Source organism: Psittacula echo, assembly GCF_963264785.1.
Source record: "Psittacula echo genome assembly, chromosome: 6".
Lineage (NCBI taxonomy): Eukaryota > Metazoa > Chordata > Aves > Psittaciformes > Psittacidae > Psittacula > Psittacula echo.
Genome location: NC_137743.1, coordinates 13,083,915 through 13,106,495, shown reverse-complemented (window position 1 = coordinate 13,106,495; position 22,581 = coordinate 13,083,915). Strand labels below are relative to the sequence as shown.

The window sequence follows — 22,581 nt, the reverse complement described above, 5'->3', positions numbered from 1 at the left end:
GCGCACACTGCAGCCGGCTCATGTTCATTTTCTCATCGACCAACACCCCCAAGTCCTTCTGTGCAGGGCTGCTCTGAATCTCTTCTCTGCCCAACCTGTAGCCATGCCTGGGATTGCTCCGACCCAGGTGTAGGACCTTGCACTTGGCATGGTTAAACTTCATCAGGTTGGCATCAGCCCACCTCACAAGCGTGTCAAGGTCCCTCTGGATGGCATCCCTTCCCTCCGGCGTATCAACCGAACCACACAGCTTGGTGTCATTGGCAAACTTGCTGAGGGCGCACTCAATCCCACTGTCCATGTCACCGACAAAGATGTTGAACAAGACCGGTTCCAACACCGATCCCTGAGGGACACCACTCATTACTGGCCTCCAGCCGGACATCGAGCCGTTGACCACAACTCTTTGCGTGCAGCCATCCAGCCAGTTCTTTATCCACCCAGTGGTCCACCCATCAAATCGACGTCTCTCCAATTTAGAGACAAAGATGTCCTGTGGGACAGTGTTGAACACTTTACACAAATCCAGGTAGATGACATCAACTGCTCTACCCCTGTCCATCAGTTTCGTAGCCCCATCACAGAAGGCCACCAAATTGGTCAGGCAGGATTTCCCCTTAGTGAAGCCATGCTGGCTGTCACCAGCCACCTCCTTGTTTTTCATTGCCTTAGCATGCCTTCCAGGAGAATCTGCTCCAAGATTTTGCCAGGCACAGAGGTGAGACTGACTGGTCTGTAATTCCCCGGGTCATCCATTTTCCCCTTCTTGAAAATGGGGGTTATATTTCCCTTTTTCCAGTCATCGGGAACTTCACCTGACTGCCATGATTTTTCAAATATGATGGCCAGTGGCTTAGCAACTTCATTTGCCAGCTCCTTCAGGACCTGCAGATGGATTTCGTCAGGTCCCATGGACTTGTGCACATTCAGGTTCTTAAAACCTTTTTATTTTATTGCTTCAAGATTAGCAGCACGTCATCAGCACTGCATGGGTCATTGTTACAGTGGCTTGTTCTGCAAAACAGTGCAATGTTTTAATGGCAGCCTGCTCCAATGCTTCATGGTGGTACTGGCTGACCCACTGTAATTAATCTGACAACCATCACAGGCCCTGTGTGCACACAGTGTGCAGCCTAATCAGGATGGATGGGGCTACCAACTATACTAAGAACTCTCACAGGTCTGCGGGAGCTGCTGGCCTAACAAAGTGCTTTTTGAATGGCTGGTGCTATTGAAATCTGGCCTCTCAAGCATGCAGGCTGTCCTGCTTTTTCACAGGGAGGCTGCTACATTTGCTCAGATATGTCCAAATAGCTTAACCATTCTTTTTGAGGCTCAGTTTATCTCCTTTGTCCTGGTCACCCTAGCAGTGGCTTGCAAACATATCATGTTAGTGTACTGCCTATATGAACTTACACTGTTTCTTCCAACTATTTCCATTCTTATGTTCTTCTGTGCTTCTATGTGTTTGCCAGACTAAGCCAGAATATGAGACAGGTTCCCTTCATGACATTAATATCTCAACAAGGGAAACACCATGTGATTTCCAGTTCACTGATCCAGGCCAAAAGATGTGAGATAATTTGGTTTAAACCTTGAGATATTCCTGTGCATAGCCAAGTGGAGTCATTACTCCTGGCAGGTCACGCACTGTAGATGGATGCTTAAAAGCAAGCTGTATTTGTGGTGCTGAGATTGCAGAGGCTTCTTTTATTTAACTTTTTAGGAAGTAAATAGAGACAGCAGAACAGTGAGATGCTAGGCGTTGATCTAAATTGTTACTAAATGAGGTTCTTTTCAAGCTGCCAGTGCATGGGATGAATGCTTTCCCAGTCTAACAATTAACCTTTAAAAGGCAGAATATAATTTCTGCCTTAACTCTTTGTACGATAAAAAGCCTAACCTGTTGGGAATATACACATCTGTTTCCACTAACCAGTTTCACAACAACAGGAGCATCTCACCATGTTGGCAACTATGTTCCAGAATAGCCATTGCAATTTATTCTCACAGCACTGCCTACTCAAACACTCTGTGTCTTACTCTGATTTACAGTTGTACATTTCCAGCAATGATTGGGAACTAGGACTCTTGAGATGAGGTCGGATTCTTTCAAAGGGAAGAATTATGTTTTAGTATCAGTATCTAATTGAACAGCTGCCAAACCCGCTTGACTTGTTTGGGAGTTAGTTATATGTCGTGGAGTTTGAATCCATGTAGCCAAAGAAACTAGATGGAGGGAATGAGGAAAGTAATGGAACAGGTTTGCACAGAAAAACAGACAGAAAGAAGTGATAGCAACAGAATCTCATCTTTTTACTCTCATTTCTTGCCATAACGTGGATATCCCTGCTTGGAAAGTTGATTTTCCAGTTTTGATATTTAAAATAAGATGATTCAAAACTTACACTTCTGCCTGTAAGTAATTTTTTAATTCTTGAGGACTTCCAGTTGTGATAAGACACTGGTCTAAACAAAACCTTTGTACTGACACAGTAGATTTATCTTTGTGAACCTGGAAACTTACAGTTGCCAGTGGCAGGTTTTCATTATACCTTCATCTAAAGCAGTTGGTCACTCTTGCTAGTGTCAGGGAATAAGAGGAGGCAGATGGACAGTGTGACATTTCCTACATCCTGGGCACCAATGGAAAAGCCTTATTTGAATTGCACTGCCTCCCTGAGCCAGAAATTATATTTTCTGAAACAGTGTTGTGACATCAGTGTGGCTAGTTGGGTTTCATGATGGTGGCAGGAGAGCATCAACCCACGTCTGGGTTTTAATTTCTCATTTTCCAGCACCAAATGTCAAAAAAATAATTAACATTTCTTTAGCATGCTGTTATGCTGTTGTTGATGCTACAGATTTATAAGAATGCCACCTCTGTCTTTGTTATTTTTGAAGAAAAAATACTAGTTCTCCCTTACTTCCATGGAAATTCCACCTGCTTTAAAAACAGACTAATTCAGAAGGTGCAAGAGTGGCTCACTGAGTAAAGAACTTCTAGGCTCTGAATAAAGAAGTCATGGGTTTGCCCACAATGTGGTGGCTGTGGGCCATTATCATTGGGAAGATTTCTGACAGAGTATCTTTCAGTGTTACATCTTCCTGCTTCCTATGTGACAGATGTTAATACCACCAGAATCCCACCTAGCACTGACTGAAGTTGCTGTTGACAGACCAGCAGAAAAAAAACCAGTTCCTGGGTGACTGTGGTACCTTTTCCCTGAACCACTGGGTGCTTGGGGAAGTGGGGAGGTGAGAACAAAATAGAGCAGATCTGCATTGTTCCGTGAGCCCAGTGCTTCTGGCAATCCTAACTCTGGAAGCGGAAGCAAGATGCTGATGTCAGGGAAGTGTGAGAAAGAAGCTAGTAAGGTCTATTCATTGCTTGTTCAAGATTTTCAGATATTGGGCTTCTCTCTTGAAGCAGTTGGTGGATGCTCAGAGGTTTCAGAGGGTTGGGGATTTAGTTCAAGGCTGTTATTTAATCTGTATTAAGGTTTATTACAGCAAGATTTGAGGTTCTCTATGCTCAGATGAAGGATGCTGAAAAAAACCGTGTTTCAAGCTTCAAGGTAGTATCTCCAAATGGTGTTCTGCTGTGCTCTCTCTATACATGGTTGATGTTTGAGCTTTTCTTTGCATTGCTTTAATGTGTGGCATATCCATTCCTTGATATATAATGAAGGCAGAGTAATTAATCGTATAAGGCTATCAGCAGAACAGTTTCCATCTTAATGGAAATTACAAGATTAAAATTAAGAACTGTACCAAATAACCAGTAAATTTAAATTCGCAATTCGGGGCAGCTAGGTCACTGAGAACAATCAACATTGTCTAGAATGCTGTTCAGTCTGGTCTCTCCCTCTGTGCTGCAAAGTCATTTGACCCACCTTAATTCTTTGAACCATTTCTGCTGCCAGGTGAAGTTCATGCTTAAACAAAAAGATTTCCTTCAAGTGGAACCTCTATTTCATTACATCACAATTTTCAAATAGCATAGCTCTTGTGAATGAGTGTTGTCACCTGACCAGGGTGTTGGTTTTAGATGAGAATGGAATCAAGAGCAGCAAAAAAACACTGCTCAAGCCAAGTAATTTTGGTTTATTGGAAAAATGCAGTTCTGTGTCCATCCATGCAAGAATGGCTGACACTTGGTTGTTTTGCAGGCAATATTGGCTCTGAACTTTCCTACACTGATGTTGGTGTGTTCATCTCTTCTGATGGTGGAAATTCCTGGAGACAGGTATGTTTTGCAGAGTGATGGAAAGCATGGAGCCTTTTGCTAGTCCTCTTCTGAGTCTTCCCAGTAGAGTGGAACACTCATGTAGCACCTGATTTGTTTGCAGATCTTCGAGGAGGAATACAACGTTTGGTTTCTGGACTGGGGAGGGGCACTAGTGGCCTTGAAACACACATCAGTGCCCATCCGGCACATGTGGTAAGGAAACTTATTATTTGAGGTGTTTTCCTGGTGGGGATAGGCTGACAGTTGTGGTAACATCTATTGCATCACCTCGTCAGCATCTGCTAGTGTCCATAAAATGAGTAAATGAGATAATTCTAATCTGCATTTTACCATCATTTTGGTTTTCTTGATTAATATGATAATTGTTGTACCATTTTATAAATGTAATGGCTATATACATAATCACACAGATATATTACTGTTTGCGCTAGTAATGTACTGTGAGACTTCAGATGGGGTTTCTTTCATACAGACACATATATACTGAGTAAGAAATCATCCTTTGTATTTCCGAGAGGATGTGTCCCTCAGTTCTGCCTTTTGTTTATTATTAAACTGGTTAGAGAGTTAAAGGGAGGGAGAGGAGAGCAAAGTAGGTGTTGATAAGACAACAGAGATATGACAATGGAGATATGTTGCTAATGTTGCTCTCTCCTATAGGTTTTCACTGTCAATTTCCAGAGATACAGTGGTGGCAACTGAATAGATTTGGAGGTGGAATAGGGCAAAGTGATTTCTCAGCTGAAGATATCATTTTTCTATAAATAGGTTATAACAGTCTAAGCACTAAAGATACTGCCCAAAATTATCCTCTCCTTTGCCCCTCTCACTCCTGGCACCAGTTAAGCATTGGAGAGAGGCATTCTGAAATTCGGAACTAACCTTGTTTATGGAAAATGTGTGTATTAGCATCATCTTCAGTCTCTGGTCTTGAGTGAAAGAAAGACATGGCTAATGGACTGACCTACCCAGCTTCTAATGTTGTTTAGAAGTGAATTAGTTAGAAATAGCCTTCAGAAAAAAGATTTGTGTTCCTGTCTGCAAGACTGAGGTTTCATGGTGCTAAGCACATGTCTATCTCATGCTTTTCATGCAGAACAGGAAAAGTGGCCTTCAGTCAAATAGGAAAAGAAAGCAATAGTGTTTGGCAGCAGTGATGAGGTGTTAAGGTCTCCTCTACCTGAGTCATTATGGTACAAAATCCTTCAGTTAAATTACAGTCATTCAGAAGCTGGAGACTTTAAGACAGGCTCTCTTTACTGATCACAAGCTAATGTTCCAGAGATGTGCCTTAAGAACATTAATGGCTAGTTTCTTAATACAAAAAGCTTCTGGACTTTATGTTCCTGACCTGACAGATAACTCTTGGGTGGCTGCAACATAGATTTCTATTAAAGTTTAAATGTGTTGCATTGAAGCACATTTCATGACCACCTGAGCTAAAGAAACGCTTTAGTTTTGGTGTGATAGTAGATTATTAACACAGGATGTATTGGCTCATATTTCTCAAGCTTTTTAATTTTTCTAGGATAGGGAAAGCAAGTGTTCTTTAAGAGATTTGTGCCTTTGTGCACTTACAAGCAAGTTGTAACTTAATACATACCGAGTCAGGGCCAGGAGTTAGCCTAGGCCAGCATCCCCTTACCAACAGCTTTTATAAGTGGACATATAAAGGAGAGTAGTAACAGGACAGACCCATAATGATGCTTCCAACAGACTCCAGCTGGCTGTGGTTAGAGCATGTTGTGTGCCTAGAAACATTTGCCTCTGGCAGGTAACTCAGTGATTGTGACTATACATGATGTGCCACAGGACCATGTCAAAATGTTTAGACCAAGCCAGGTATGAGCCAAGGCAGAAGAGTGTGTTAGCCAAGGGTAGGTGTCACCAGCAGTAGGTACATTGGGCCGTGGCAAGTTGAGCTCTGAAAAAGTAAAAGGTGAGCCACGTATTGAAAGAGCTGTATTAACTGTTTACTACTATATTATTCAACCCAGGTGTAACTGTTTTAATGGTGTCTTACCTTGTGAAGGCTCTTTGGACATAAAAAGCATGTTAGATGCAAGTGCCTGTGCTGGGGAAAGATTTGGTCACAGGCTGGCTTTCCACAGGAGCTAAGAACCCAGTTCACCCTAGCTTGCTTTGCAGAGGTTCCTTTCAGATGTTCTGTCTTGCCACTAAATCTCATGAAATGCCATGTGCAGTACTATGAGTGCCCCACCCACTCTATTAAATGAGTAGTGATTTAGAGCTGTTATTAACAAGCTCCAATAGGTTTCCTCCAAAATTGTACCTTTAGGGACTTTGGATTTTGCTTCATATCGCCTCAGTAGGCACCTGTTTCATGGGCAGGAGTGGAATAGATTAAAGTGTACATGTATATCCATTAGTTCTCAGGCTGAGACATTGTACAATAAGTTTCATCCTGGAGAAAAGAGGGCTGGATAATTGAAAAACCAAGAGAACTTTAGCTACACTAATGGAGCATGCTGTTCCCCAGAAATTGAAATGCTATTTAGATAGATAAGCATGCAGGAAGAACAGCATACAAATGAACAGGTGTGTGGGAAGATACATACATTTAAATAAGTAGATTTAGGGCAGATAAGATTTTTGCATGCTGTTGTACTCCCAGCTTCCTGTCTTCAGTCTGTAGTCAGCTACCTATTCTGGCTGATGTGCACTGTGAGTCAGGTGAAAGTGTTTTTCTAGGTGCTGCGTGAGGCAGATGCTTAGGGAATAGTGATTGCAAGCCTTGGTTTTCTCCACTAGAGGTCTGAGGTTGGTGTAACCCGTTGTAATAAATATTACACTGGCCTCCTGGTCCTTTGGTGGCATTAGGTGTTCCTGATGAGACTTACTTGGGGTGGGAGGATTCAGTTTCCAGCAAGACCCTCTCAGACAAATCCAGGTGCTCAGATGCATGTGTGTGAACACTTTTCTTGCCTGGAAAATAAGGCAAACTTCTTTTCTTATTTTCACTTTAAAATGAGCAGTGTTTCCTGCTGTTTAAATAAGAAGTCTGTGCCATGATTGTCTGGTAATGTCCATCGGTAGCAATCTGTGAACTTTCACAGCCGGGGTACCATGCAGAATTACAGAGAACTCTGTAATGGCCCTGCTGGGAGAAGATCAAATAATTTTATAGCTAATAAACCTTTGTGCTTCTCTGTTCATTATTTGCTGGTATAATTTGGAGCTGAAATCCTGTGCAGAAATTGTGCAGGAATGGTTATGCACACAGTCTGGGGACAGAGAGGAACACAGTTGCTTTCAGAACTGTTGATGGGCATCCAGCCTGCAGGTTGCCTGTCTTTCCTGCTGCAGTAACAGCTGGGTGTGCACACCCTCCTCTGGCTGTTTTCTGCACGGTTGTGGCACAAGCTAGCATGGTGACCTGAGGGCTGGTGGCAAACCGAGGTCCATGGGACAGCAGAATAGAAGCAGGGACCATCCCACTGCTCCAGCTAGAAGTAGAGCACCCAGTGGCAGCCCCAAGCCTGGGCGCCAGGCAGCTCACTGGGGACAGGGATGGGCTGGGGCGAGGGACATCAGCTTGTGTCATGCCAATGTACTATCTAATTCAATCAAGACCCTGTCAGCTGGATTAGGACACATGTGCTCTTTGATAAAAACAGGAAGGAAGAAACATGGTGATTGTGGGTATGGACAGATGATCAAAAGCCACTGAATTATCCTGGCTTGTCACTGACAATGTGAACACATTCCAAGGGAAATGCTTTAAGTTTAATCAGTGTGCAACTTCGCTTTACAACAAGCAGTGAGCACCCAGGCTAACAACTGGTTGTGGTTCAGTTTGGCTTCCTTCCTCCCTCCACCTCTTTGTAGAATGGAGAGCACCTCTGAAATGGCATACAAGGAAGTATTAATAGTGTTAGAGAGATTGTAGTTAATGCTGTATGGCATTGATATGCATGTGGATTGAAATATTCCATGGTGTTGACAGCAATTTTCATGCATTCAGGACAGGACTACTTATGCTCTGAGAGATGCCTCATGCCAGGTGCTATTGAAGATCCAGAAACAGGACTTGCAATGCCCCTTGATCCATTGAAGTCCGATGCACAGCTGGATCAAATATACTTGTGTCCTTTTTGGCAGTTTATACTTTCTAAGGCTTTGATCTTTCAAGGTACACCAAGCGCATGAATTAGTGGTCTGGGAAATGGCAAAGATTGGTGCTTGTCTATAAATCTAGCTGCTGGAGCTTGCAGACCTTATACAACCTTTAATTGCTGCAGTTGCACTAAAGTTTTTAATGTGTATAAATCTTGTCTGCTTCTATCCTAGGGTGAGTTTTGATGAGGGAAGATCATGGAGTAAATACAGTTTCACATCAACACCACTTTTTGTGGATGGATCCCTTGTAGACCCTGGCATAGAGACCCAGATAATGACGTAAGTATAGCAACTCTTAACTTGTTTAAAATATGATGGCAGAAGGGAGTGCATGGAGATCCCCAAGTGCATGGTAAGCCTCATGATATGCAGTGCAGCATTGTGTAGTTACACGTGGTGTTGCATGAAGGTTTGGTGCTGTTTGTGGGTTTTGCTGATGGTCACAGACCGAGGTGGAATATCCATGTATCATGTAGCAAACAGATGACGGAGCCAAACTCTTCCCAGTAGTGGCAGGGGTATAACAAGGTCCCAAGCTGTAGCTTTTGAATTCAAATAAGACAGTAGGTAAATCTGCTTCTCTGGGGAGTGTTGTAGCCCTAATTACTTTACAGAGAAGTTGTGGTATCACCATCCCTGGAAGTTTTCAAGCCTTGACTAAATGAAGCCACCTCTGCCCTGATCTATATTTGGTGACAGTCTGTTTTGGAGTAAGTCTGTGTGATACACACCTGGGTTGAAACATCCCATGGTGTTGACAGCAACTTTCATGCATTCAGGACAGAACTGCTTATGTTTTTATGCTCTGAGAAATGCCTCATGCCAGGTACTGTTGCAGATCCAGAAACACGACTTGTGACATCCAGATGTCCCTTCTCATAAATGTAACTGCGTCCCTTGCATCTGGTGTCCCAGAGGTTGCAGTGCTCTTCAGAAGCCACAGATGTGTATGGATGCACCTAATGTCAGTTCTATGCTTGCTCCAGTTGTGCAGCTTGACTATCTTTTGAGATTGCTGCTGAGTATGAATATCCCCAACCTCATTAGTTGCTATCTGCATTGTGGGCTGTACATCTGGTTTTAGCTCAAATTGTGTTCTCAGTGTGTGTATGCAGAGCTGAGCTCAGAATAACTTTCCTGGTCTGGAGTATAGTATGCTATGATTCACCCATACAATGGAAAAGCCTGGGCTGGCACCAAAGGTTCTTGGACCTTTGTCCTCCCAAGAATTCTGAAGTGCTGGGCAAGGCTGGAAGAACTGGTGAGTAATTTTGGCTCAAGAACAGGCCATGATCAGAGTTTAACAAACAGGTGAGAGAAGGAACTTCTTAAGTTCAAAGGCATCTTCAAAGAGTCGTTCAACCTCTTGCTCAAAGCAGATCAGAACATGCTGCATTGGGATTCTGAACAAAGAAAGGACTAGAGTCACTGCCTTCATTGCTTGCAGATGTGCCTTTTTACCTGTATTTTCTTTGAGCTGGCTGGAGCAGCTTGAAAAGGATCAGGAGGCAAGGTAGCTAAGATGTCTTAGACTGTGGCAGTCCTGTGAAGCATATCTGCAGTGGCATGAAGGAGTGCATTTGGCTAATCACATCAGATGCTGTTGCAGCACAACTCTAGGGCAGGCAATACATGATAAATTTCACCTTGCAGTTGATTTGCTTTTCCTGTTTTCTGCACCTTCACCTGAAGTTCCTGCAGATTTTCACTACTTGCAAAAGAAAAGAGATTCAGTCCCAATGTATTTTCTTCTAGGCTTCAGTCCATCTGCCTACTTATAAGGCAGAAATGTGTGTGTCTCTCCTTGCTGGTGTCACTGGTAGTGACAGACTTGAGAGCAGACTGCTGGGTATGCTTGTCATCGGTTTCTGAGGAAGTTTGGATCAGATAGAAGTTTTGTGTCTTGGGCATTTCTGCTAGTAATTTGAATTTATTCCAACTGGGTTGCATGATTGATGTTGGTATGCCTTTCAAAGACCAGACCTACGTTGTTAGCCTTACATAAACAGAAACAAGTATGTGATGAGGAGTTGTCTATACTTGCAGTTGAGCTCAACTTAGCTGTAAGAAAAAGGGCTGGAGGAAAATCCTCCTCTGGCAAAGGGTCATTTGAGCTGGCTGCTTCTATGCCAATGGCAGAAGTGTATTGGTGCTGTAGTCTTGGGAGGACCAGGAAGGAATACCTAACTTGTGCGTACCCCTCTATATCTCCTGTGCTCAAGTTTCACAGGAACACTGGGCTAAGTAATTATGGTTATCTTTTATGCCTATGAAGCATAGGGGCAGCACTTTTTAAGTTTGTTTCCCAAACAGTGCTGAGGCAGAATGAGGCAGCTTCTGTGTCACAGCCAGTTACTGAGATTTTATTGGAGTAGAGGTGGTATCAATTGCAGTAGGATTGCTAGCTTTTCCTTTACTCCAAAACCATGCCTTGGCTTTGGCTTTGGCTTTTTCTGCAAAAAAGTAGAGTACTTGTTTGTGTAGAACATATCTCTGCATCTGCTGTCTTGCTATCTGCAATATTAACCCTGTTTTTTTGCAAAGAGTAAAAAGCAACAGCATATGATATACCTGTGAGCCTTTTCACAAGACTGCTGTAAGCATCCTGTTGGGGCAATGTATACCAATCCCCAGCTAAAGATTAGATCCTGTATTCTCTTCACTCTCTGCATGTTTCTCCAAATGCAGCAATAATGTGTCACTTTCTGTGTTAGTAAATAAAGTGTTTCTCTGAAATTCTTTGGGCAACGCACAATGTGTATCATCTTCCAACCCCATACACACACATGCAGAGACAGATCTGAGCTCAAATAAATTTGCACATCAGTACCTTCATTGAAATCAATGGAGTTAATCAACTAGCTGTGGATTTAGCCCATTTACTTTATAAATCAATGCAGTTTTCTTCTGAGATGAAAGACACATTTTAAAACTAAGATTATTGTTACTTATATGTCTGTAGTCTTCTGATTGAGAATGTAGGAAGTGAGTTATCTTGCTGAATATTGTGTATCAGCTTTGTTGAGAGCTGACTCTTGAAATCTCCGCAGGTGTATCATTATTATTGCTATTATTATTAGCATTGTTTTTATTATTACAGTCATCATTAGCAATTTTAAAAACTATTCTTAATAGTCTGTAGTCTGCCATACAGAGACATTTCACATGACACTTATAATAAATGTTTAGAGAAATTCCTATTCACAATGTTAAAGAAACTGAGGAGGAAAAAGCTCATTTATAAAGCCCATTTGCAAACCATTTCTATGCAGATCACTTAGGTATTTCTTGCAATGAGCATTTTAGTGAACTCATCTATAAGGGCAATGTAGGATCATAATGAGCTTGTGGAAGCTTTGGCTGAAATCAATGCCTTTCTATTGCTACTGGCCATCCTTTGAACCAAGGCAAAACATGGTGGTTGGAGGTACATGGAATTTGTGTTTGCAGGTAGAAATCCCAATGATTTCAAGAAGCTGATGAGAGGAGCACAACTGTTTGAGATTAACGTCCCCCAGCTGACAATGGGATCACTGGGAGCTCTTAGAGTAGAAGCAGGGCTGAGGCAGGCACCAAGACTATGCTCATATTTGTGCTCTGCCAAACTGGGTAAGTTAGTGGCTTTTAAAGATTTCTCTTTCATCCTGGAAAATGCAAAATGTTTCATTGAGTGGCCTCAGCTGATTCCTATTAGGGACACTGTTTTTCATTGATTTGTATAAAGTGGTCTGTGTTCAACTACTTCAAAACCTAATACTCATAGGGCAATGTGTACACTCCAACTATTATTAACATATTGTGTTATTAACAACATTATTATAATATCATCTTATTAAAATCATTACATCAGTAGAATGACTATTATTCCCAACCTTCATTTTGTGGCACATCCTGTAAGGGGCTCTCTGGGCTGTAGGAAGCAGCAACAGTTTTAGCACAGAATTTCATACCACTTCATGACTGTTCTCAGAGCAGTTGCAGTATCCATCTATATGAGCATCCTAGGTTTTTTGGATCTTCTGTGTTCTGTGTTGTGTATAAATGTCCTAAAAAAGTCATAAAGAGCTTACTACTAAAATCTGTAGATTTGCGTGTAGGGGCATTTTATGATTCTGAGTGTCTTAGTGTACTTTGAGTTGCAACCTGCTTTTAATGGGAAGTTGGACAAGATGTCTTGCAGAGGTCTGATTCACTCTATTTTATGACTTTGTTATTTCATATAGCTGTAAGGGTGCAAGAATTAAGTATTTCCTTACAAGCATAGCTGAGTGGGCTGTGCTAAAAATGTAGTTTTGTGGCACACAGGGAAGTACTATGAGACTATGAGTCTAACTTAGAGCTACTGACTGAACAAGGTGAATCCACTCTTCCTCCATTCCTGGCTGATCATCCACTTATGCAGTTCCTTCTGTTGTTGTTTTGACAAGATGGTCAGTTCAGCTCATTTAGCATCACAGAACTTCAAGAGATTTGTACCAAATTTGGTAACAAATTGCAGTGTTTGGTGCAGGTGTGAGGAAAACAGCTATAGCAAACAAAGGGTCCTGCAGGAAAATAAATGCATAAGGGTGATAGGTTAGGTATGTTCTTATGTGACCCACAGAGTGCCTAGAAAGCACTAGTCTTTGAAATCTATAATTTTCTAAGTTCTGTTGTATAACCCTCACTGGTGACTAGTATATCTTCTAATGATTTCACATTCTAATGAGTCTGTGTTGACAAGCCATAGGCACAGCATGTTACGTGCCTGAGATTGTCCACCAGGGGAAAAGAATCAGATTGTATTCCCGTTCTAGTCAATTGTGGTGTGTCCAAACAGAAGCAGTATTTGGTTGAGAGAGTTGCTAGTCTGTACCATTCAAATCAGAGACAAGATGTTTTTGTGGGTCCAGAGAAGGGCTTTATCTTGTTCCAGCTCTGACTCATAATTATCACCTCTGCCACTTGATATCCTCTGCTAAGTATCTCTCCAAACTTACATTAAGAGAAATAACCTTTTTGCTTCACAGCCCTGCAGAGCTTTGCTATCATTTTAGTAGACTCGTAATATGTGTGTGTGCAGACACTCATTTATAGATGGGGATCATTAAGTTTGTTCTGATAAATATATATTTATGTATACACACCCACTTCTGTGTTTCTATGTATATATATGTATATATAAGTATGTATACTTAATGGTCCATATATATCTGTGTATGCATCATTGAGCATTAACGTTTTCAGTGAAAGGATTTAATACAAGCTGGTCTGCTAACATTGCTGCAACTACTGCTTTTAGCTAAGGAATATGTTAGAAAACGTTCCTGGTTGTAAATGAACAGGTTATAAGCCCTGGCCTTTTTCTAACACCTTCTCGTTTACATGGCCATGCAGCTTTACCAGAGATGAAGTGGGAGCATTTTTCTTCCAAGAGACCCATAAAATTACTGCCAATCCATCACTGGGTGGCAGAAGAGTGGGGCAGAATGAATAAGTAGCTGAGAAACATTGGAAAAGGTGACATAGATGCCAGAAGAGGTTTGAGGTAAGAAAGAGAGCATTAAGGGCACAAGCTATGCTGAGTCAGACCAGAGGTCCCTCTAGCTCAGTTTCATGCTCCACAGTGGTGAGTAGAGGATGCTAAAAATATATATTTTTTTAAAAAAGAAAACTTTACCTTTTACACTTTTCTCATTTACAGAGATTTGTAAATAAGAGACTTTCTTGGCCAAACATCTTATTTTTATTTCTAGGGCATTAATGACTTTTTTCTGTTTTTTTGAGGGTTGTTTTTCCCTAAGTGTCTTAAAACACTTAGCAGCCATATTACCATGTGGCCAAGAGTTCTGTGAGTCAACTCTTATGCTGAAGAACTAACTCACTTGTGGAAGACATCAGCAAAGTATGTGCATGTATGAAGGCAACATGGACAGATTCTGATCAGCACTCAGCAGAGGTTCAGCATGCTGAGTATGAGAGAAGGGCAACAGCTCCTAGGTCCAAGCTCCTACAGAGTTCAAAACTACATGGGAGCCAAGAGTCATTTTCCTGTCACTTACTGATAATGTGATTATCATCTTTCATCTTCAAGCAAGGTAACAATCACTGCCTTCTGCTCAAGTTTTGCTGTCACATTTAAAAGCTGATGCAGGCAAGAAAATTACAAGCTAGCACAATGTCCTTGAAAGATTCTGCCCCTCTGCTTAGGGATAGGGAGCTGTGGATCTGTCACCTCTGAGTGGCTGGGCTGAGAAAAGTGGCACCTTATGGTTTCTACTACCTTAAGGATATAGAAAACAGTGCTTTTGTTGGGATATGGTCGGAGGAGCTGGCCTTCTCCCTGCTGGGCCAGCAGCCTTTGTCCTTTGTAGCTGGCTTCCCTGCGAGCAGTCTCAACAAATGAGAGAAGAGGTGAGTGGATATCAGAAACACCAAGAAATTGTTTTTCCTAGAAGAAATTGAGGTTCTTGTCCAACACGCGTAAGGACAAGACACAGTGTTTCTCAGTTCCTGTGGCACAGCAGAGGTCTTCAAACTCCTGCCATCAATTTGGTCTCTTTTCACTTCACTCTGCTTGAGAAAAAGAGAAAGAAACTGTTTGAAAAAAAAAAAAAAGGACAGATTTTCTTCTGCAACTTCTGCTGCTCCTGCTGAGCTCAATAAAGGATTTGGTGATGAAGGATTTTGAAGGAATGATTTCAATAGAGGTCTGTAGAAAGCTAAATCCAACTTGCAGCTTCCAATGTAGAAAACAATAAAAGTGATCATTTACAGGGGCTGTTGTGGTGGAGGATTCTGAATTCTGTCCTTATTTATCTTCAGCTCTTTTGGGAGCCAGGGCTGACCAGCCAGCCTGTGCCTGCTTACCAAAACTATGGGAGTTTTGAAAGATTGGAGGGCAGATTTCAAAACCCAGGTTATCCAAGTTGCATAGGTACCATAAGATACATAGAAAGCACTGATAGGTTTTAATTGTCCCCATTGTGTTTTTATCTCGCATTTCAGTTTTCCTGTCCTTTTATGTTTATTACTTTATCTGTTTGTGGTGCAGTTGGCTTTATTATTAGCTATAGGTTTTACAGCGAGGCTTTGATATGCCCTTGTGAGTTCATTGCACTGACCTTGCTCACGGGGCTGTGAAAACTGCAGTCCACAAGCCTACATAAGGATTCTCCAGAATAGGATCAGTGAAATAAAGTGAATCTGTGAAAATAATGACTGCACACAGAAAGAAAAGTAAAATTTAAAACTTGATCTGAGGAAAAAAAATTACAAATATAATGATTAAGAAACCAAAATGATTGAAAGGATATAGGCATTTGCTATAGTAAGCTACATTCCTGTAGCATCTGATCTAATTTCGGAACTTTCTGGAAGTAATGAATACCTGGGACTTTGCAAGAAAATGATCAATCTCCTAATGCCATCAAGTGACTTTACAATGGACAAGAAAATGTGTATTATAGGAATTCCCATTTTATCCTAGCAGATGATCAGTTTATACCCTGGAGTAAGACAGCTGATTACCCATATCATTATCTTCATTTGCAAGACTTAAAGACATTATTAACGATCACAGATTAATCAGTGTCACTTCTTCCTCCTATCTCCCTCCCTGCCAGAGGAGTGCTCTATTCGTTAGCCTTTGGATTGCTGCATGAATTTGCCTAAACAGTCCACAATAATATTGATTGTGCTGCTGATACTTGCAGTATGAGCTGAGTTCTTTCTGTGGCACCTGAACAGACAAATCAAGTGATGAGAACAACTGCTTAGAGTAATCTCTCTAAGATAGCATTGTGTGATTTATGGGGCTATAGGAGGAGGATGTATGTGACATGAGATCAGTTCCCAGCAACTGTGCCAAGTACTCATAAAATTCCTGCAGAATCCATAGCACATGGAGAAGGCATTGGGCTCTGTGGCATGTATTGTGTATCTTTGACTTTCTGGGGCAAACATTACTCTCATTGAAGTCACGTGCTATTTATGAACAGTAGATCAAATATTATACAAAGATAGTTATTTGTATAGTATATAGAGAAATTGAGGCAGAACAAGGGATGTGCCCATAGTCAGTCACTCAGCAGGCTGTTACGGGGAGAGCTTGACATTAAATCAGGTCTCCCGAGTTCCAGGTGGGTACTCTACTGTGCACACTTTTCCCATTCTTTAGGTGAAAAGAGATGCTGATCATGTCTGTAATGCTTAGACAAGGGGTAAGCATGTGGAGGAAGGGGACTAGGAAAGGGAGTTCAGACTGGAGGCTTTTATTCTCTCAGGTGAATAAAAAAAGCCCTTACAGAAGGAGCCAGAATGAGCAGCAGGCTGATACATGATTTATTTTCCTTAAGTAAAAGGATAAGGTTTGCCTGATGAAAATAAAATCCAGACATTCTCATCTAATGTGCTTTGTTTCTTGTGCTTTGAAGTAAGGACAAATGGATTATAGGTCTTGTTCTGTCCTCCTGCTAGCAGCTGGGCTGGGTTGTATAAAGCACTCAGGCCTGGTGTGGGTGCTGTGCACACATATGTTCCTTAGAGTCATTCCTCTTTCTGTTAAAGCAAGCCATGAAATATTCTGGTGCCCTGATCCCACCAGCCCTTAGGGGACTTGGCTTCAGCACCTTTTCATCTCAGTCTTGCCCTGATCCTGCATGGGGCAGAAAGTGGTGCAGCACACCTGCTTTTCTGGGAGCTCTCAGTGCTGGGTTGGCTGCACAGTTCACTCTAACAGATTTTTCATCACTGGGCTGAGCGAGTGGTGGAAATCAACTCTGCAGAGGAGCCATACTGTAGTTTGAGGCATCTCATATAGTTCAGGTAGTGCTACAAGCCTTTATTCCTAAGGAGAGCTTGTCCTAGTGTGCTTATTGTACGTGGTTTCCTTGTTTCATGATCCCTTTGACCCAAGCCTGTGAAAATTCACCCAATATAACTGGTCAGCCACCTTGTCGCACTGTTACCCAGCCAGGTATAGCTCTCATTCCCTCTTGAGCCGGCTTCTCTCTGCTACCCTGTGACAGATAAAGCTTGTCACCACGCTGCACCACAAACTGTCTGCCCCTATCACGTGTTTGGAGCTTACATGTTCTGAGCCATGGTTTCCACATTTGTGTTGGACATCTCTGGTTAGAAATCTGCTGATTCATAGGATGAAAATTGAAATGACAGAACATGCCGTATTACCCAGCTGGTAATACAAGCAAAGGGACAGCACCTGCCTCCATTGGTACGACAGACCTGTTAGTGGCAGAAACACTCAGGTTGCTGATACCTGCCAGTATCTTTTCTGAAAGAGGGAGGCAGCATCATCTTCTGGTTTCAAAGCTGTCAGAAACTGGTTGTCTTTCACAAGTGCTTCGAAGAACAGAAAGAACCCTTCTGAAAAACAGCATTAAAAATTAACGTGCTTTCCCATCCCCCTTCCCAGGTGTCTCACACTCCCTTTCATGTTGCTGGGATTTCTTTTGAAGCAATTGTCATGTAAAGTGGTTTGGGAACACTGGCAATGAATTTTTTAGAGACCAGATTTCAAAAGGTTTGGTTTGTTATTCAGTAAATTCTTGTATTGATAGCACTTGGTATTTAAAAAAAATAATGAAAATCCCTGTTTCCCCCATTGCCTTGTGCAGTATTTGTGCAGCTATTGGAGAAATCGAGCCCAAACTGTAGGAATGCTTCATAATTACATGCTCTGCAGATTACTTACTGATTGCACTTGGCGCTACTTGCTAACCAAAAGATCATCCTGTACCATGTCATTTGCAGTGGTTTTCCTCTTCTGCTCATACTTTAAAGGAAGTGCCCACTGAGCTGATGAATAATGCCAGGACTGTTTTCCAAAGCTGAGGGAAAAGGGTCAGCCATGATTGTACTGCAGGATTTTTATTGCAAAATTTTGTATTTTTTCTCCATATTCACAGAAATTTTTCTGCTGCCCTATCTCCTCTGTCCTTCCTGAGCTGGAATCTGGCAGTGGTACAGCTTTCCATGACCAGTTGAGTATGGATTGCTAGTCAGTGAACGTGGCCAACACTTTGAATTTCTCTTCTGTGGAAAATACGCGTGTGTTGTCATTGAGTTTCACTTGGAACTGGAAATAAACCACTTCCGTCAGATTTCATCTGCATGAGCAATTCTGTGAAATTCTCATTTGACCCTTCCCCTTTGGGAAACAGAATAAAGACTGAGATTTTCTTGAACAAATTTGTCATCACACAAACTTTTTGCTGTTAGTATATTCCTGAAGGTTTCACTGCTGTTGTTTTTTCTCCCTCTGAACAGCAGCAGTAGAACAAGGCCTTATATATATGGGAATTACACTAACTTGCACCAGCTGAAAATCTAGATCCAAATGGATGGTATATTTTATTTGGAAGAAAATGTCTCTTCTTTCTAGAAAAAAAATGTCATTTCTTCTTTCTATCCACAGAAATAAGTACAGCAGCCCTGAATCATCACCCAGTTGCCCTCAGGCTACTGTTCCTAGGTAACAGGTCAGCCAAAAGCAACTGCATTAAAAGCTCCAAAGTGGCTCTTAAAGACTGTATTTATTGTTTAGGAAAAAAAATTAGATTATGTTTTTTGTTGTCAATTGCCTGCCTTTCCAGTGTCATCTTTACTCTTTTATGTTTCCTTTGTTTCCAGTCTCTTGCTCTCTGCATCCTCTTGCCAGTCATGAGACAGTATAACTCTCCCTTTCCCTTTTCCACTCTCTCTAATTGCTAATCTGTGTCGCTTTCAATTAAGTTCTATTTCCCTTGTCTCAGTCCCTTTCCATCCAATTTCCATGTAACTAGTGACCTCCTTTAACGCTAATTCCAACTAAACCATAATAAAAAACAATTGGGAGGTTACACAGCCCATTTGGTTTTCTCTAAAGTCATGATTTATGTTTAATTCATGGGCAAATAGCTGATCTCTCAATCCCCATTCATAAAACCTAACCCTGCCAGCACAATTTCCAACTGTTCCATTGTTGCTTGTGTGGTTTTGGCCCTAACAGCTGAGCCTACATAAAAGAGCTAGTTTTGCTTTACTGCTACTTTCTTACACAGAGATGGCTTCAAATCCAGAGTTCATAACAGGCCCTCTTCTTGGTGTGAAAATGTCAGCATTTTCTTTTATTGTCTCAAAGGCTATAAATGCCAACAAATGCTATAGCAACATTTATGTACCAAGCCCTTCTGTAAGTGGGTGCACTGAACTAGGATCTCTAGCATGATAGGCTTACTATTTTCCTTGCTATTTATAATGTAGGACCAGGGTAGCCTGGCTAGTGGGGAGAAAAATCCAAACCTAATCAAGGCAATTAGGTAAGTGAGAGAACCTTATACAAGGACACAGTCAGTTCTCAGCAAGAGCCAATATGTTTGGCTGGATCTTGACCCTTTCTGCTATGCCATCCCCCCACCTCTGGTCTACATTACCTAGCACTCTGGATGCAGAGGAGATGCCAGCAGCCCATTTGTGTTGCCTCCATACATTCATGTCATGCTGATGCTGAACTTATTAGTTTTCCTGGAGCATGGAGCACTGTTGTACCAAGTGCAATAAACAGGAGCAAACTGCAACTCACATCTGGCTAGGCTTCTTAGCTCCATCTCGGTGCTAGTTTTACAAGTGCCAGAATATATCTTGCAGAAGAGCTTTGTTCTTCAAGCTTGCCAAGAGCCACAAGAATGGAACTGTTGAGCTTAGACATATGCAGGCTTTACCTGGCAATTGCTCAGGTCTACTTCTGCCAAATAATTAGATGGCTTTAGAGTTCATGAGAGCAGGCAAGCCAAACTTGAATAGCTCTGGTCCTGAACGTTTGCACTGACGAGTCCATGCTGATGCTGCATGGACCTACTACGGGTGACTATGAGTGAGCCTATCTCATACCTATCCAAGCTGTTTGTAGAGAGGAAGTCTCCAGCCTGTGCTATGCTGCTACGCTGAGGGTGATATTGACCATATTCTGCTCATGAAACCACACTGGTGATATTTGCTGGGAGGGGAAGTATGCGTTAGATACCTGGTTAGCTGTTAAATTGCAATAGTAGCAACATGTGCTTCTCTTTCTGGACAATCTAAGCCAGAATGAGCACCTTCGGTCATGGTGAATTAACTACTCAGTGCTCTTGTCTCAGTGATTGCCCAGATCTGGGGCTCCCCCTGGTTTTAGTGAGACAAGTTCATCCTCTCCAGGGACTAGAAAAAAACAACACATACTTGTTTCCCTGTCAGGAGGTGGTTCTTCCAGATTGTGTTTCATAGCACTTCTCGGGTTCATCCATTAAATTACTTCAGATACAAATAAAGAGGGATTTTAACTGAAATAGGATGGCAATCTTGCTTGACTTTCTCCCTCTCTAAATTCCTACAACAAAAGCACACATTCAGGTCAACTGAAGCATTTCCTGATTTGGGCAATTTTACTGTTGAGGATTTTTTGCTTGCTAAGACACTTCTTCTGCAAGCATTTTTCTTTTACAGTAAGAAGGGGGGGGGGAAAGTAAGGTTGATTTCAGGCTTTCCTAAATGAAACAGTCCCTTTATGATGACAACTAGCTTTTCTTTCAGTATTATCAATTAAAGTATATATTTGGTGCTCTTTCTATGTAGTTTTCTCTTGATCCATCCGTTTGTGTAGTTCATCTCAAAAGCTGCTGTCTATTAAGTATATATTATTGTTTTGCTTCTAGTTTATTTTTAGATATTCACAATGCTTAAAGCTTAAACAATCTATTCGGTAGGGCCTGATCTTGTTAAGACCTGACTTCAGAGGCCCCCAGTGTACCCTGTGATAAGCAAAATCTGGTACCTTTTCACCTCCCTCACCTTGTTGATGTATAGTAAGCTAAAAATGCTTCAGAAAGGAGGCTACATTTGGTGATTTATGTACTAAAGATGGCATTAGCTGCTTTCTTCCTTTGGTTCTCCAGTTTTCTGTCTCACCAGTGAGCAGAGCTGGGGACAGGAGGCATTACCAGAGACTTTGACCATCATCTCCTATTACATGCAGGAGAGCTAGGCTGACAAATGAATAAAAGTCCTCTGTATCCAGACCAGACCAGTCAAGTACAGACAGCTTCAGTGCATGCTCACTCCATATGTTGTCCTGCCAGTTTAATTCAGAAATGATAGAAAAGGACTTGAGTTAGGCATAAGAAGACATTTACATTTCTGTACTTGAGCAGCTTGTCTGAAACTGCCAGCAGAGATAGATTCAGATGGATACAGCTGATGACTTTTCTGTGAGCAATACACAAGCTATTCCTTGAGAAGATCTATTTCTCATACCCTAGTCAGGGATAGGAATTGAATCTATGGACCAGAGGTGGATGAATTGCTATCTTATGACCTTCATAGAATCACAAAATGGCTTGGGTTGGAAGAGACCTTAAAAATGACCGAGTTCCAACCTTCCTGCTGCGGGCAGGGACACCTTCCACTAGACTAGGTTGCTCAAAGCCCCATCAAACCTGGCATGTGAGCAGCTCTTATCTCTGAAAGCTGCACCACATGGTTGACTGATCAGGCTTAAGAAGCTTTTTATTTAGGAGGGGGGAGTTGCTGCTTCAGGAATCATGTGACCCAGAATCATCTCTGCAGCACAGAGGAAAACATCCCTCAATTCATTCTGTTGACCTGTCAGGAATGAGCAGTATTGAATAACATAAAAAGCACAACTATCAACAGTTCAAGGAATGATAAGGCAAAAGCAATGCAATTTGAGAACACTCTATATATGTAAAAAGCCTTTAAAATAGCTTCTGTACAAGGTCATCCAGTCAGTATATACTGCATTTGCAAGTTATTGTGTATTTAAAAAATTAATGAAAGATATAATTATAGAAGCATTACCAGTGACCTTTTCCAAAATGGCTCTGTCATGAATCTGTAAGCATTTCAGAATTGTTTTCCGTGTTCCTAATATTTTTTCTGCAAATTACTGACACCTAGCCCTGGCAACAAAAAAGAAGGGATTGGGAAGCCTTTTCTGGTTTCCTAGCAATGGTTTCACAGCGAGTTATCCATAAAGCCAGTTGAGAGGATTCTGTCCTATTAGCTAAGATTTTATGTGGAGTTTTAAATGCTTACTCTGAGGAACAGAATAGAATCTATCCTGTCTAAAGCCTGTAAATTGCCATTCCATGGCTTAGGTTGGAGAATCTTTGTTAAATTGAGCTTAGTCAGAAAACTGACTTTGTCTAAAT

The 22,581-nt window shown here is 41.7% G+C and overlaps 1 protein-coding gene across 1 annotated transcript in view; it reads left to right on the top strand.

Annotated features, from left to right (window-relative positions):
* Positions 1-22,581, top strand: part of SORCS3 (sortilin related VPS10 domain containing receptor 3) — a gene marked incomplete at its 3' end in the record, with an annotated part of 305,158 nt that overhangs the window by 241,173 nt on the left and 41,404 nt on the right. Inside the window, exons 12-14 of the mRNA XM_080620247.1 lie at positions 4,173-4,249; positions 4,353-4,444; positions 8,564-8,671. Of these exons, the coding sequence (XP_080476373.1) occupies positions 4,173-4,249; positions 4,353-4,444; positions 8,564-8,671 (277 nt within the window). The remainder of the gene's footprint in view (positions 1-4,172; positions 4,250-4,352; positions 4,445-8,563; positions 8,672-22,581) is intronic.